Below are 14,196 nucleotides of genomic sequence, written 5' to 3' on the forward strand. Positions count from 1 at the left end.
GTGAAGCGCTATATATTTGTCAGTCATGAAACATTACACACGGCTGAGTAGGGAGAGGCACTGTTCAGCAACCTGCTGGAGCCAAGAACTTTTGCTGCTGCATCTGTCTTTATAATCTCAGGAACAAGCACAGAGCTTGTATCTCAGCTATTTAAAATGCTATTTACAGCATCCATCTTTCTTCCAGATAATATTTTTCCTGTAGAGCATTGCGTACCTGAATTTGCAATGCTTTGTGCTGGTTCTCATGGAAAGCCTTCAATTTTGGAGGCATACTGCCATCAGGGGACTCACCAGTAGCCTCATTTTGTTTATCTGCTGTCTTCCAGTGCCTCGTGGGGTGGGCAGGGAACGGCTATGTCTGTGGGAAGGATACGGACATTGATGGAGTCCCTGACGAGAAGCAACGCTGCTCTGACAAAAAGTGCCGCAAGGTAATTGTCTCCTGTTTAGCTGGAAGCAGTGCCTAACCAGAACGGGGCAGTTCTGATTTGAGGGGGGGCCTTGGGTGCTGGTGAGACCCTGCCCAACCTTCAGAACTCAGGCTAAAGGACATGCAGAGCTTCCCAGCAGGCCCTCTGTTGCTTTCCTTTCAGGATAACTGTGTGACTGTCCCCAACTCTGGCCAGGAGGATGCAGACAGGGATGGAATTGGAGATGCCTGTGATGATGATGCTGACGGAGACGGGATATTGAATGCTGAGGTTTGAATTCTCATGTTTAAGCTATTCCATACCTAAGTGTACCCAGAGGTCCTGCAAAACAACTTCTCAGAGCAGCTGGTCACATACCTCAGAACTTTCATCTTTCTTACTCCTTAGTAGCATGCTTGCTGCCAAACGTTTCCCCTCAGCCAGTCCCTCTCTCCCACAGGACAACTGCGTGTACACACGCAATGCAGACCAGCGCAATGCGGACAAGGATAACTTTGGTGATGCCTGTGACAACTGTCGCCAAGTGAAGAACAATGATCAACGGGACATTGATGGCGATGGGAAGGGAGACGAGTGTGACGATGACATGGACGGAGATGGTAAGAGCTGCTGGAGGGCATCCTCAGAGAGGAGCAGATGTACTGACCTAAGAACCAGAGAGCTATCCAGCACCCAGCTGGAGAGCCTTGTGGCAGGTGCCAGCCTTCAGAGGCTTCAGCTCTACAGGAGCGGAACTAATTTCTGATGGGATGAAGCACAGCTCAGCTCTTCAGATGCCAAGATCAACCCAGCATCCTTCACAGTTCAGCTCTTGCAGGGTTTAAAGATTGATCATCAGGATGGTGCTAACAATTTTTTATTAGCACAATCACATCAAACCTGTGTCAGACTTAAGAAAGATGTACCATGCAAACTGATCTGAGTCCAGACAAGGACACTACTTTGTGCTGCAATTTAAACTTATGAAGAAGTATGGGAATACCAGAGTTGTTAGCAGCTATTGGCTCAAGGCAGTATGTGTCAGAGGTGTCTTCTGGGGCAAAAAAACACCTAGCTGGCTTTGAAAACAGTCTGTGCACTACTGATGCTGTATTTGCACAAAGCCTGCTTTCAAAAGCCAGAAATCAAAACTGCTGCTGGTCTGAGATGTACTTATTTGTTTACAGAGTATTTCCAGTGCATCTAGGGCTGCTTGGGTCTGGCTACATCCTGCCAAGTAGCTCCCTGCTGGCATGACTTGCTGGTGTAGTAGGTAAATGCAGAGGAGTAGGAAGCGAAGTCATACAGGTTGCCAATTAGATTGTTCCTGTCCTGTCTCGGGCCTTGAGAAGGCACCGTCTACATCTTCCATGTCAAATAGCCAAGATTAACCTTGATTAACCTTGACTTATAATTATATAGACATCTGCTTTACAGAGGAAAAGACAGTCTTGGTTCAGGGAACTGCAGACAGCTTCATCTTCCTTGGCCACTCATTCCTCCACAGATAGGATCCCAGTTTGGAGCCATGTTCTTCAGTTCTTTGGCTTTCCCCAGGGAATGCAGGCAAGGACATTTCCTCTCAGGGCCATGTGCAACAGCACGCTCAGATCACATGCGCTCCATCACAATGCAGTCTGGTGGAGCATGTTTTAAGATCAGTTGCTGCTGATCTCTTCTGTCCTCCGTAACTGCTAGATGTAATTTAAACTGTGTAAAGTATACACAAAAATTGAAATTGCTTTATTACATGAATTCAGCTGTCCTAGATTTTTGCCATCTCTTAGACCCAAGAGATCTGGCTGCGTAGAGCTTACTAGCCCTGTTGCCTTGATGGGTCCCCTTCACATGTTTTACAGGAATCAAAAACCCAATGGACAACTGCAGAAGAGTTCCTAACCCTGACCAAAAAGATAGCGATGGTGACGGAGTAGGAGATGTGTGTGACAGCTGCCCAACAGTCAGTAACCCGGACCAGGTAAGTAAGCACTTCCCATTTTGCAGTCTTAGGGGTTCATTTTTCTCACTGAAGACAGTATCGTCTGCCTCAGACGTGCGTACCTGGTAACTCACCCAAGATGGCCTCTTGCCAATTTTAGCTGCCAGCCTGCAGTACAAAAGGTACAGCCCCCCCCGGGATCACACATCCTGGCATGTGGAAGCATAACTCGGAGAGGAAGTGCTGCACTCTGGACGTCTCTCTTCCTACCCCATTCATCTGTGTTTAGAAATAGCGCTGCTTGAATTCATCAGGGCAGCTTGTAAATCCTGCAGAAGGAACTCTCCCACTGTTGCCAGCTCTGTCCTCAATCAGAATGGCTATGGCACTGAGGCTAACACCTCTCTGCTCTCTTTACTGCCTAATCCTCCTCTTGATCTATGGAAAGTGTAAATTATTATTGCTTTTTTTTCCTAGAAAGATACCGATCACGATCTAGTGGGAGACGTCTGTGACACCAACCAGGACAGGTGAGAGCTAGCTGCAAAAATTACGCTTAGGTTGCATGAAATCTTGGGGATGGAGGGAGAAGGTGGCATGCGTTGGCAACGCTGTGACAGCCTGGCTTGCCTTATCCGATAAAAAGAGAGGTTAAGGGAGGTGGAATTTTCTTCAGACCTCAGGAACTTGCCAGTACGTCCGAAAGCTCACGGAGGTAAGCTTGCTGGCAGCAGGCTTGCTTGTCGTTAGCTGCCGCTTGCAGATTTGTTCATATGCTACACATACAGCAGGAATATTTCTGATCTGTTGCTGGTATAACTGATAGCTTAAGACTTCCATAAGGCTAAAATCACCAGCTGCTGTTACTGTTGAGGATCCCAGCTCCTAGAAAGGTGCTGCATGCCTTTTTTTTTTTTAAAAGCACGTGCCAGCAGATAATCTTTCCCTGTAATTTTCTCCGTCAGTGATGGGGACGGCCACCAAGATTCACGGGATAACTGCCCATCAGTGCCCAACAGCTCCCAGGTGGACACAGACAACGATGGGCTGGGAGATGAATGTGACGATGACGACGACGATGATGGGATTCCAGATGAGAGACCTCCAGGTCCTGACAACTGCCGGCTTGTCCCTAACCCTGGCCAAGAAGACTCAGATGGTAAGGGAAATGGATGCACATCAGCTCTGCCTGGGGGAGGGGTCCATTCCTGGTGGCCAATGCCTTTCGGTTTGACCTCTAGAGCTAGAGAGGAGTTCAGAATTTTAAGCACTTTAGACTTTAGAATTTAGACTTTAGACAAAAAGCATTAAGACTTTAGAATTAAGCATAGACTCGAGACAGTCCCACATCGTTTTCAGATGTCCAATAACCCTGACACCAGCACTGTATTTGGGAGAAGTTCTCTTCCCAAAGTGTCTACAATTTGAGGTCTTTCTTCTGTTCACAACACGTCTGCAAGCAAGAGAAGCCTCAGAGTTACTTTGCAACTGAGTTAAAGGAAGTTGTACCGGTGCTCTGAACACCTCCTAACCTTGCATAGACATGGCTACCTTAAACTGTGCTAGCCAAAGGCTAGCTGAGTAAGACTTGGGTACAAGGGGTAGGAGAAATTTGTGAAAGCTTGTGACTCCCTTTTCTCTTCCTGTGCTCTCAGGTGATGGCGTGGGAAACCTTTGTGAAGATGACTTTGACAGAGACATGGTGATTGACAGAATCGATGTGTGCCCAGAGAACGCAGAAGTGACACTCACAGACTTCCGGGCCTTCCAGACAGTTGTGCTGGACCCTGAGGGCGACGCACAGATTGACCCCAACTGGATTGTCCTCAACCAGGTAGGAGCCTGCTCCAGGATGGGCTACTGGCTCCAGTGGGAACAAGCCTGTACCAAACAAGCCTCTCCCCTGGTCACTTAACAAAAGTTAAGGTAGTAGGTCTGGAACTACACTAACGAGTCAACATTCTTCTTTCTTAGGGCATGGAAATTGTCCAGACCATGAACAGCGATCCTGGCCTGGCTGTAGGTGAGGCACTTAGTATTGTCCTGTTGGAAAATTATCACTTATTAACTGCATACTTCTCGGTACAGCTTTTACAAATACTTCAGACCCTACTTGATGATTCCATCTACCTCCTGGGCAAATATTTTCTGTAGTAGGCAGAGTCTCCAGATTTGGCATAGCAAAATCCATCTCCCCCATCTGAACCCAGAAAGAAATGGATCTACATTTTGTCTTAGAACACAAAGTATTTGTCTTTCCTACCACTTACAGGTTACACGGCATTCAATGGAGTGGACTTTGAGGGCACATTCCACGTCAACACTGCCACAGATGATGACTACGCTGGCTTCATATTTGGTTACCAGGACAGTTCCAGCTTTTACGTGGTCATGTGGAAGCAGATGGAACAGACATATTGGCAGGCAAACCCCTTCCGAGCAGTAGCAGAACCTGGAATTCAACTGAAGGTATAGAAGCCACTGAAAAAGAATTCAGTAGTGGATTCTGGCCTTTCCCTTAGCTGTGCTGCTCAGACACACACAGCGGGGCATGAGCTGTAGTCAGTCAATCCTTTATCTGCACATTTTACTGGTCTCTTCCCTGTCTTAGGCAGTGAAGTCTAAAACAGGCCCCGGTGAGTATCTCCGCAACTCTCTCTGGCACACCGGAGACACCACGGACCAGGTCAAACTGCTGTGGAAAGACCCTCGTAATTCTGGCTGGAAGGACAAGACATCTTACCGCTGGTTCCTGCAGCATCGGCCGCAAGTTGGCTACATCAGGTGAGGGGTTTACCTTTGCACGGCTGAGCGCAAGTTTCACACGCAAAAGCAGCATCTCTGGTGCAGTCCTGTGGTAAAGGGAGAGTGTCTGACCGAGGGATGATTTCTACAAGGGTGCATCAGTCTTCTGTTCCTGTCCTACATGTGCTTGTTCTCCCCTAGAGCTCGCTTCTATGAAGGCCCTGAAGTAGTAGCAGACACTGGAGTTGTCCTTGATACAACCATGCGAGGAGGACGCCTGGGAGTCTTCTGCTTCTCCCAAGAGAACATTATTTGGTCAAACCTGCGTTATCGCTGCAATGGTGAGTTAGTTTGGAAAGTCAGGTGCAGAAGTTTTTGCCGTTGTGCTTTCCAGACGTTCACTAGTTCATGGATAGCCTACACGTACATCTGCAACATAGCTTACAGTATTTTTCATTTCTGGTTCTACTTCTAATCTCGATTTGCTTTAATCTCGTCCTCCTCAGACACCATTCCAGAAGACTATGAAACATTTAGAGTTCAGCAAGACTAACCTCAGATTTAAACGTCTGTCCAGCCCAACTTGCTTTAAAAACTGTACTCAGCTGCCCCACTATTGCTCTGGTATGAAGAACTGTAAGTAACGTACCACTGCCCTCCGCACAGCACCACGTGCCAACGCATTATCTGGCATCTTTCCTACAACAGCAACTTTCTTTAAACGCTACGAAAAGCTATTGGAACGGCAGAGGTGTAGGCAGCAAGTGTGAACAGAAGCCCGTGCTGCTGTAAACACTAGTTTTCTACGCTACATGGAAAAAGATGTGCTGAGAAGCTACCTGTAGTAGCCGGAATTGTTCGAGTAAGTTTAGTGTGGCTGATTCCCAGGAATCTCTTCCCTACTCCAAGGCTCTCTCGAGTGTGAATGTTGTTTTCCATTTTGAGACCTACTGCAAAGCAAACCCAGCACTAGTCTGAAAAGGACACAGAGAGCAGCCTGTGTACGACTTGCTCACAAAAGATGAAAAAAAAAAAAAGCACTTTAAGGAGAGTATCTTTGTTCTGGAATGTTGGATAATAAATACTTGGAATGTTGGATAATAAATACTAGACTTCTCCTTGGTCACATGCATGTTGCTTTTTCCTCTTCTGAAACTTTTCCGGTACAGATGTGTAACAGAGAAGCTCTCAGAAGCTGAAAGTGATAGCACAGCTAGAGAGCCCTCGGCTGAATCAACATTTCCGTTCACAGCGCACACGCACGGGCCGCTTTGTCATTCAAGACCCTCCCTCTAGTTAGTGTCCTACCTCCTCCTTGTAAGCGGCAGTTTTGGAGTGATAAGTGAAAGCTTTATGCTTGACCTGTCCTACGACACCATGCCAGAGCTCCCACAAACAGCCCAGGAACTGGGAAAGCTGAGGCCGGTAGCAGCGCGGGTGCTCCCGAGCTGGGAGCAGCAGGCAGAGTGGGGCTGTAATCCCATCGCCTCGAAGCTGCTGTGAGCCCATCTCTTCCAGGTAACCAATAACCCAGCAGCATTCCAGGCTGCCCAGAGAGCCAGGAAAGGCCAGACTGGGCAAGATGCTGCAGGTAAGCAGTTCACCTTAATGAGACTGAAACTTGCTCATGGTTTCAGGAGACGACCTGCTCGTGGTTTCAGCAGGCAGCTCCCATTGAGTAGCTGAAGGCGCGCTCCGGGGAGTCAGGAGCTCGCTCCGGGAGGCGGCCGAGCGATAAATACCCCACACTGGACGCGCTGCTTCTGTTTACATGTTACCAAATGAGCCAAGTGTGAACATAGCTTCTCCTCTCCTCTCCTCTCGGCAAGCTGATGGCAGAAGCTGCACTTCACCCAGTGCGGGTCTCCCCAGCTCCGTGCATCTGAATTTCCCGTTCCGGAGGCAGCAGCGTAGGCAGAGATCTGCCGAAGGAACCCCGGTCTCGCTAACTGGCTCCTTCAGAGGCTGTTTGCTTGTGATCACAGCACATCCAGCACATCTCCCTTCACCCTTCCAAGGCTGTCAGGAAAACAGCCACCAAGTTTTCTTTCCCCAAGAGGAAAAAAAAAAACCCAGAGAGGTTTTTTTCTGCCACGAGGCAGGCCAGAGTACAGCACATCCTCCACAGGGTGCTGTATGTACCGCAGGGCCCTTCTATCCCTTGTAAGAATCCGATGCCAGAGTGGGTAAGGGCAGAGGTGGCGCGTTTGAGGGCAGCTTCTCCCCAGCAAACCCGGCCCCAGCTCACAATAGTGATTGCAAATGCACCTTTCCAACAGACAAGCATAAAACAGCATCAGAAAAAGATTAATTCCGTTCAAAATAACGGCCCGAGCAGAGGGGGAACTGCCCGTTCCCTCCCGGCTGCCTTAGGAACACAGAACTCTTCATCGCTGACCAACCTAACGCAAGATGCGGTGAAATCTACACCCAGTTCGTTAAAGCACGCACATATGACGGGCTAATTAGGCAAGTCTCAACGTCTACGTGCTCATTTTCTCTTGCAAAAATCCAGCAACTCAAACAGACAGACTCCCCGTACCCCAGAAAGCTCCAAAGACACCCAGAAAGGGGCCAGGCTCTGACCCGAGCGGAGCGGAGCAGAGCTGGCCACCGCGGCGTCACCCGGGGCTTCAGGACTCGGGGAAAAGTGCAGGAGATGGTTTAAATCTCGAGCCTTCGCACAACGCTTTGCATCTGTTCCCTCTTGAAGAGCGAGCCAGAGCAGTTCTCCTAGCTGTAAGAACCCAGCTAATCAAAAGAATCTCGTTTCGCTATTTCTTTACAACCACGAGCACTGAAAACACCAATATTTCGACACTGAAAACCATCAGGAAAAAAAGCAAACAAACGACAAATGAAACTAAGAGAAAGCTAAGCAGCCAGAGACAAAAACATTTGAACTTTTATTACATTTCATTTACAAATAATGCAAAGATACAAAGACAAAAGCCTTCACACAAAAAAGAAAAGATTGAAAAGAATGTACATTTAGTTGAGCTGCTTTTTTCACATCATTTCTCAGATTGCAAACACTTAAAGCCAACTTCAGTTTTCCACTTTACCTATAGAAAAACACAATAAATAAAACTTTTATGTCGCAGGGACAACTTTTCCAGAGTTCCTGTGCCACCAACGCTGTAGCTGAATATAGGATTGCATATATCAGTGAAATAATCCACAAATTATTTTAATAGAAAAAGTTTAGCTTGTAAAGAACAGTATATTATACTGTCTCTGAAAATGCATAAATCTGACATTTTTCCCCAAGCTCAATGAACTACACAAAGTTGTTTTAGCTGCCAGTCTGTGAGAGAAGCTGCCAAAAGCAGCTGTATTTAATTTTATTAAAATCAAACTTTCCCTTCATGAGTACTACTACATTTAACTTCCACTTCTTCTACAAGGAATCCTTCCACAGATGGGGGCTCCGTTAAGGTCTGAAGAAAAAGTATCTAAAAGTTCTAATTCCTCCCCAAAATAAAACCTCATTACCTACTGTCTTATTAGTTACTAGCTAACTGAAATACAGTATTTTAATTACTACGCTGCATAACGCCGACCAGAGACTGGTGGATGTGTACAGGGTATACTGGTACACGCGGTTATCGTCCGAGGGGGTTGATGCTCATGCCATGAATAGTCAGGATCCCGTAAGTAACGAAAGTTTTGTTTAAGCAAGCCCTATACCCTCCCCCCCTCCCCCCCGACATTGTGCCCCGCAAGTATTATCATCTAACTCTTATATTCATCATCTACTCTGCAAGGACAGAAGGTTTACCTATTTATCTTCTCTATATTTAATGTCTTAGAAATTCCAAAATCGAGCCCAAGCTTCGTCTTTTCCTTTCGAAAGGGAGGCTCGGGACATTACACCTAAGCAAGGTTGTGGGAGCGCTGCTTGCTCTTCTTTCTCGACAAATAGCCAGAGCAGATTTTGTTGAATCAAAAAAATTTGCCCTTTGTAGGGTATAATTCAACTCAATTGCTACGAGCAAGTTGAAGCCTGTAAAATTGCTGAAGGAAATTCCGACAACTCCACGACTCCAGTTCCAGAAACCAGCTCTTAATTTATAACCGGAGACCTTTCCTCCCTTTTTTTCCTAAACCACGGTATAAAAAGGTCGGATCGAACAACCCGTAGCACACGTACAAACGAACGTTACACCCCCCCGTACAGACGGAGCAGTTCCAAAGGCGGAGGGCGACGCAGCGCGCTGAGAGCTGGCGCCTCCCCAGAGCCGACAGCGCTCTGTCACCTGGCTTTGTCCTTCGCTCTACACGACCCCTGCTCCGACTGCCTCCGCCGCAGCCCCTGCCCTACTTCCACAGCTTCGTCGAGATTTGTTACAAATAGAAACCTCTGCCCACCAGCCGAAGCCTTACCCGAGGCTCCCCTTCGCCGTTACTCAGTCGTGACAAATTTACATGTATTGAGGGGGAAGCCCCCCCCTTCTATTGCACATTAAGGGAAGAACTGAAGGGTGGATGAATCTGCACAGGTCTCGGACTCATCTTTAAAGATGTAGCTCAAGTTGCATGTGGTGGAGAGTAACGTTCCCAGGGGCAGAACACACATTTCCCTGCATTTTCCCTCGTTAAAAAAATCTCAACCGCAATTAAAAAAAAACCCTTTCATTTCACTTGCAGAACAGGGCGCCCTTGACACCTTGCAAAGCTTTATCCGCACGAGGCTGTAGCTCTATTCGATACCGAAAGTTTGAACCGGAGCCGATAGCCGGGGAAATCTGTATGTGACGTGTGCGCCGTCCCCCAGCTCCGAGAGCAGCGGCCTCACGGTGACACAAACGGATCGATCCCCTCCTGCCCTGGCCCCGGAGGCAGCACCACCCGCCGCAGCGGCAAATACTGGCCCCAGAGAACATCAAGCCAACGGTTCTGCTCCGGCAAAACCCCGGTGCCAGTGCCTGGAGCAGTTGGGCTTCTGCCACCGACAAGAGCGGGGCCAGAACGGACTCAGGAGCCTCCACAACACCTCCGCCCCCGAGAGCTGCGTTTCTCCAGCAGAAGCACCAACCGTTTTGGTCTTGTCTCCTTTTTCAAGATGCTTTCAAAGCCGAGCGATGCCCTCCCTGTTCGTTAACTGGGGTCACGAGGCTTGAACAGCTTCTGCTCAAAGAACGGATATTCCAAGACAAGAGCCGGGAGCAGACGCGGCCTCTCCACCCACGTGCCGAGCGCCCCCGGCGCCCTCCCAGCTCTGCTCATCCCCATTTATTTATCGAAGGATTCTCTAACGGCTCGGGTAAGCTGGGAGGCGAAAGCAAGGTGAGAGCGGAGTTAACTGCGTGCGTCCCCTCAGCCTCTCAGGGTTTTGAAAACATTGAGCAAACACGTCGACTGCCACACAACTGCCACCGTCACCCGTCAGCAGGTCCCAGCGCCGCAAAGCCCAGCTCATCCTGCCTCATCCACCATGCAACATGAAGAAAAACACTATAAAACAAAACCTCGATCCGACAGACACTAAAAACCTGACAATTTTAAGACCGACAAAAGCCAGGCTGACACAAACACAGCTGCTCGCTCAGAGCCAGGGCACGTCTGCCCGGGTTCCCCGCAATAAACCCGGATTAAGTTCCCACCTAGGAGGTTTCTGCCACAGCGGCACCGGCGAACTCCTCCAGAAGTAGCCCAGGTCGCCTCCTGCGACAAAAGCACCCTTGGCTCCAGCCCACACTGGCACGGAAAGCGACTGCCGTTACGGACACTCATTTATTGAAGAGGAGGAATCCCTCCACCAGCTCGGGAAACGCCATCCCTTCCGCGCACGGACCGAAGTGTCAGCTTTCGGAAACAGGTAATTAACATTCCCAGGGCACAGACCGACAGCTCAAATGATTTTTTTGAGTTTTGAGCGCAATAAAATGAGACTAGAACCAGCAACAAAAGTCAACGTGTCCATGCTCCACAACAAACCGCTTTCACATGGCAGATCCCAGCTTCCCAAAACCGAGAAAGATGGCAAAAGGTGATTTACCCCCAACGTGGCGCTGTCCCGCAGGCAGCTCCCACCACCACTATGGTTCATTTTTTCACCGAGGGGTTTATCCCTTTTGCCTGAACGCATCAACCGCCACCAAGGGGAAATACTGTTTGCACATTTGAAAAAAAAAAAAAAAAAAAAGTAGCAGCGTCTGGGAGCCGGTATAGGCTGAGGGCAGGCAAAATTAAAGAGTAAAATCATCTAAACTGTCACCTCCATTCCCATCCGATTGTCACGTTGTGAGAAAACATCTGAATGCTGCCACTGGGAAAGCAGAGTCTCGCGTACGCGCCAGTGGGGACAGAAATCCCTGTGGCAGGTGGCACGTGTCAGGAAGCGCAGCGAGCGCGCAGAGAGCGCGCAGAGAGCGCGCAGTGACAGGTCCCCAGCAGCTGCTGCTGACGCCAGAGGCAGCGATTCCCGAGGTGTTTGCTTTGTTCCCAGCGCTGCAGCAGCAGGTTCCGCAGGTGCCTCGCAGCGGGACAGCAGGATAACGGGATAACGGGAGAGCAGGACAGGGGGACAGTGGGAAAGCTTCAGGGTGCGACCGTGTCTCCAGGGCCCGTCCCTCCAGCCCAAGGGCCGCTGTAAAGCCTCGCTGTGCCGACCGCCAGCGGTCCCAGTGCTCCCCTACCCGGCTGCTCTTTGGAAACAGGGAAAAGCAGCTGGATAAACTCAAAGCGACCCGCTTCCAACAGCCAAACCGACACCAGTAACCAGCTCCTGAGGGCCAGCAGGTCTGTCATGACAGCAAACAGCCGGAGACAGGTCAGGAACCATGAGCATTTCTCCCTCTGTCTCTCCAAAAAACAAGTGCTACTTTCCACGTGGGTTTTCTGCCCCAAATTATGTCGCCTTAAAGCTGAGCCAATTACTAAATTAAACCACAACAAAACAGGACCTTCGTACACAGTGGCAAACACGAACATGAGATCGCTGGGATTCTCCAGCAAGCAGAAAACCTACATCAAAAATCCAACACGTAGCGTTTACTTTTATTCTCCTGTAGCTACTCAACAGCAAAATTGAAAGTAAAAAGAACTGAGATAAACCAAACCCAACGCTATTTAGGCCTTTCCTTGCCTACTATTTAGTTACGAGACGACACGTGCAACTTTAAAGCAGCAACAGGTTCAGCTGGTTCTGAGACGGCGGGGCCAGAACCCGAGCGGGGAGAAGCAGCTGCCAAGCGCTGGCGCGACGGCACCTCCCGCGCCAGGACCCAGCGGCCACCAAGGGCCCCGCCGCCAGCACCGCGGAACACGGGGTACAGGCACCTGCCCTCTTCTGTGGTCTCATTACCTGTGACCCTCAGACAGCCACCGCACTCAGACCCTTCGCCTCGCAGAAGCGGGGAACCTGCGACAGAGAACGAGCATCGGGATCTTCCCCGAAGCGCCTGCGCTGCCCCGCTCCAAGTGGCGCTGGGAGCGTGAAATCCTTTGGGGCGAGGGCGTGGGAGGTGGTTTTCAGGGCTGGTCCCCAGGACGGCCGTGCCACGGCCCCTTCAGACACTGGCACCCGTAGGAGGGACGTGGCCGGGCCTGACAAGGCTCCTCATCCTTGCGACGCGATTACCGACGTCCAAGTGGCACGAAGACCCGAATCCCCCCTCAGCCGCGCACTCCTCCCTGCTTGCAGTTAACACGGCACTCGGCTGCACGCTCCTTCCGCACCGTCCCTCTGCGCTACCGATCCCCTTCCCTTCCTGCGCTCCACCGCGTGGTTTTCCACAGCTGCCTCCCCGAGTCAACTTACCGAAGAAAACAGTAAACGTTATTTTACCCCTTTAGGCCTTTATTTTGATAAAATTCGTCAAGCCCACATAAGGCAATATACACCACAGTTAAAACCACCCCCCTCCCCCCCCCCACAAAATAATAAAATAAATAACACAAATGAATATAGTACGTAATGTAGTGTTTTTGTTTTGCAGTATAGAAATTCCACACAATGATTCTGTTTAAAAAGGTAAAAATGATTTATAATACACAGTTATAATGTCATCATGGTGCCCGCATAGAAAACTGACATGCAATCCATGCCTACACTGCGCAGTATAAATAATATGCAACTAAAAATACAAAGAACAGGAACACTACAAATTTGTATTTTTTTTTTCTTTTTTCTTTTTTAAAAAGAACAGACACACGTAACAAACGCTACCTGCGCTTTCACATTGCCATCACAGTGACGGGGGTTCCATTTTTCAGAGGAATAAACGCCTTTTTTTTTTTCTGCTTTTTTTTTTTTTTTTTTTTTTTTTCCTCCTGAAAGCACAGCGTACATTGTAACCTACGGGATGATGAGGGGGCTTTTCCTCTTCCTTCTTGTACAGAGGGGGTTTCCAGGGGGAGTACCATGCTCATTAAGGGACAAGATCTCGAGCCTTAATTATTGTTTCTACAGAAATCCAAGCTTTTACAAGCAAGCGCAGTCAAGACCTTATTTCTGAGGGGAGTTTAAATGATTCCGTAAGTGATCGGATGCTGCTTTTATGCAAACGCAGAGGGCAGATTGTTCTCTGAGCTGCAGGTTCGTCTGTAAGCGTTCTGGGTTCGTGCCGAGGGTCTCAGGCACACTTTTTTTTTTTTTTTTTTAAAATGAATTAAATTCAAAGTAAGGTATAACAACGTACAAATAATTGACAATTTCTGAAATTAATTCGCAGCCTCTTTCTGGAAACCTTTTCCCCTCTTTTTTTTTTCCTTTTTTTTTAAAAAAAAAATAATGACAGGTTCTCTATACAGGGAAGGTTTTGCACAGTTAGAGATCGCTGGGTGAGTGGTCACTGCCATGCAGAAGCAGTAGTGAGCTGAGAGGGTCGGGAGGGACCGACCCCGGCCTGTGCAGATTCATTCGGGGCGGCTGGGGGGGGGGGGGGGGATGCAGGAAGCTATGTACACCGAGAGCCTCCCCCCTCCCACCCACCCGCACTGCCACCGACAGCTGGACTTCGGGGGTTTTCTGTTGAAAGTCACAGTATTTTATACACCGAAGGTTTATTCCTATTATTTCCCCATTGTATTGGCAAATGCAACAGTCTAGCTTGGGAAATTTTATATATATATATATATATAGAGAGAGAGAGA

The 14,196-nt window shown here is 48.8% G+C and overlaps 1 protein-coding gene across 7 annotated transcripts in view; it reads left to right on the plus strand.

Annotated features, from left to right (window-relative positions):
- Positions 1-6,225, plus strand: part of COMP (cartilage oligomeric matrix protein) — a 37,395-nt gene extending 31,170 nt beyond the window's left edge. For all 7 annotated transcript variants that reach the window (XM_055707976.1, XM_055707975.1, XM_055707973.1 and 4 more), the window contains 12 exons: positions 330-434; positions 597-704; positions 874-1,033; positions 2,273-2,391; positions 2,830-2,882; positions 3,318-3,511; positions 4,008-4,186; positions 4,327-4,375; positions 4,625-4,821; positions 4,964-5,136; positions 5,299-5,438; positions 5,604-6,225. In XM_055707976.1, coding sequence (XP_055563951.1) covers positions 330-434; positions 597-704; positions 874-1,033; positions 2,273-2,391; positions 2,830-2,882; positions 3,318-3,511; positions 4,008-4,186; positions 4,327-4,375; positions 4,625-4,821; positions 4,964-5,136; positions 5,299-5,438; positions 5,604-5,650 — 1,524 coding nt within the window. In that variant the 3' untranslated portion in view covers positions 5,651-6,225. The remainder of the gene's footprint in view (positions 1-329; positions 435-596; positions 705-873; positions 1,034-2,272; positions 2,392-2,829; positions 2,883-3,317; positions 3,512-4,007; positions 4,187-4,326; positions 4,376-4,624; positions 4,822-4,963; positions 5,137-5,298; positions 5,439-5,603) is intronic.
- Positions 6,226-14,196: the final 7,971 nt, after the last annotated feature.

Source organism: Falco cherrug, chromosome 4 (assembly GCF_023634085.1).
Source record: "Falco cherrug isolate bFalChe1 chromosome 4, bFalChe1.pri, whole genome shotgun sequence".
Taxonomy (NCBI): Eukaryota; Metazoa; Chordata; class Aves; order Falconiformes; family Falconidae; genus Falco; species Falco cherrug.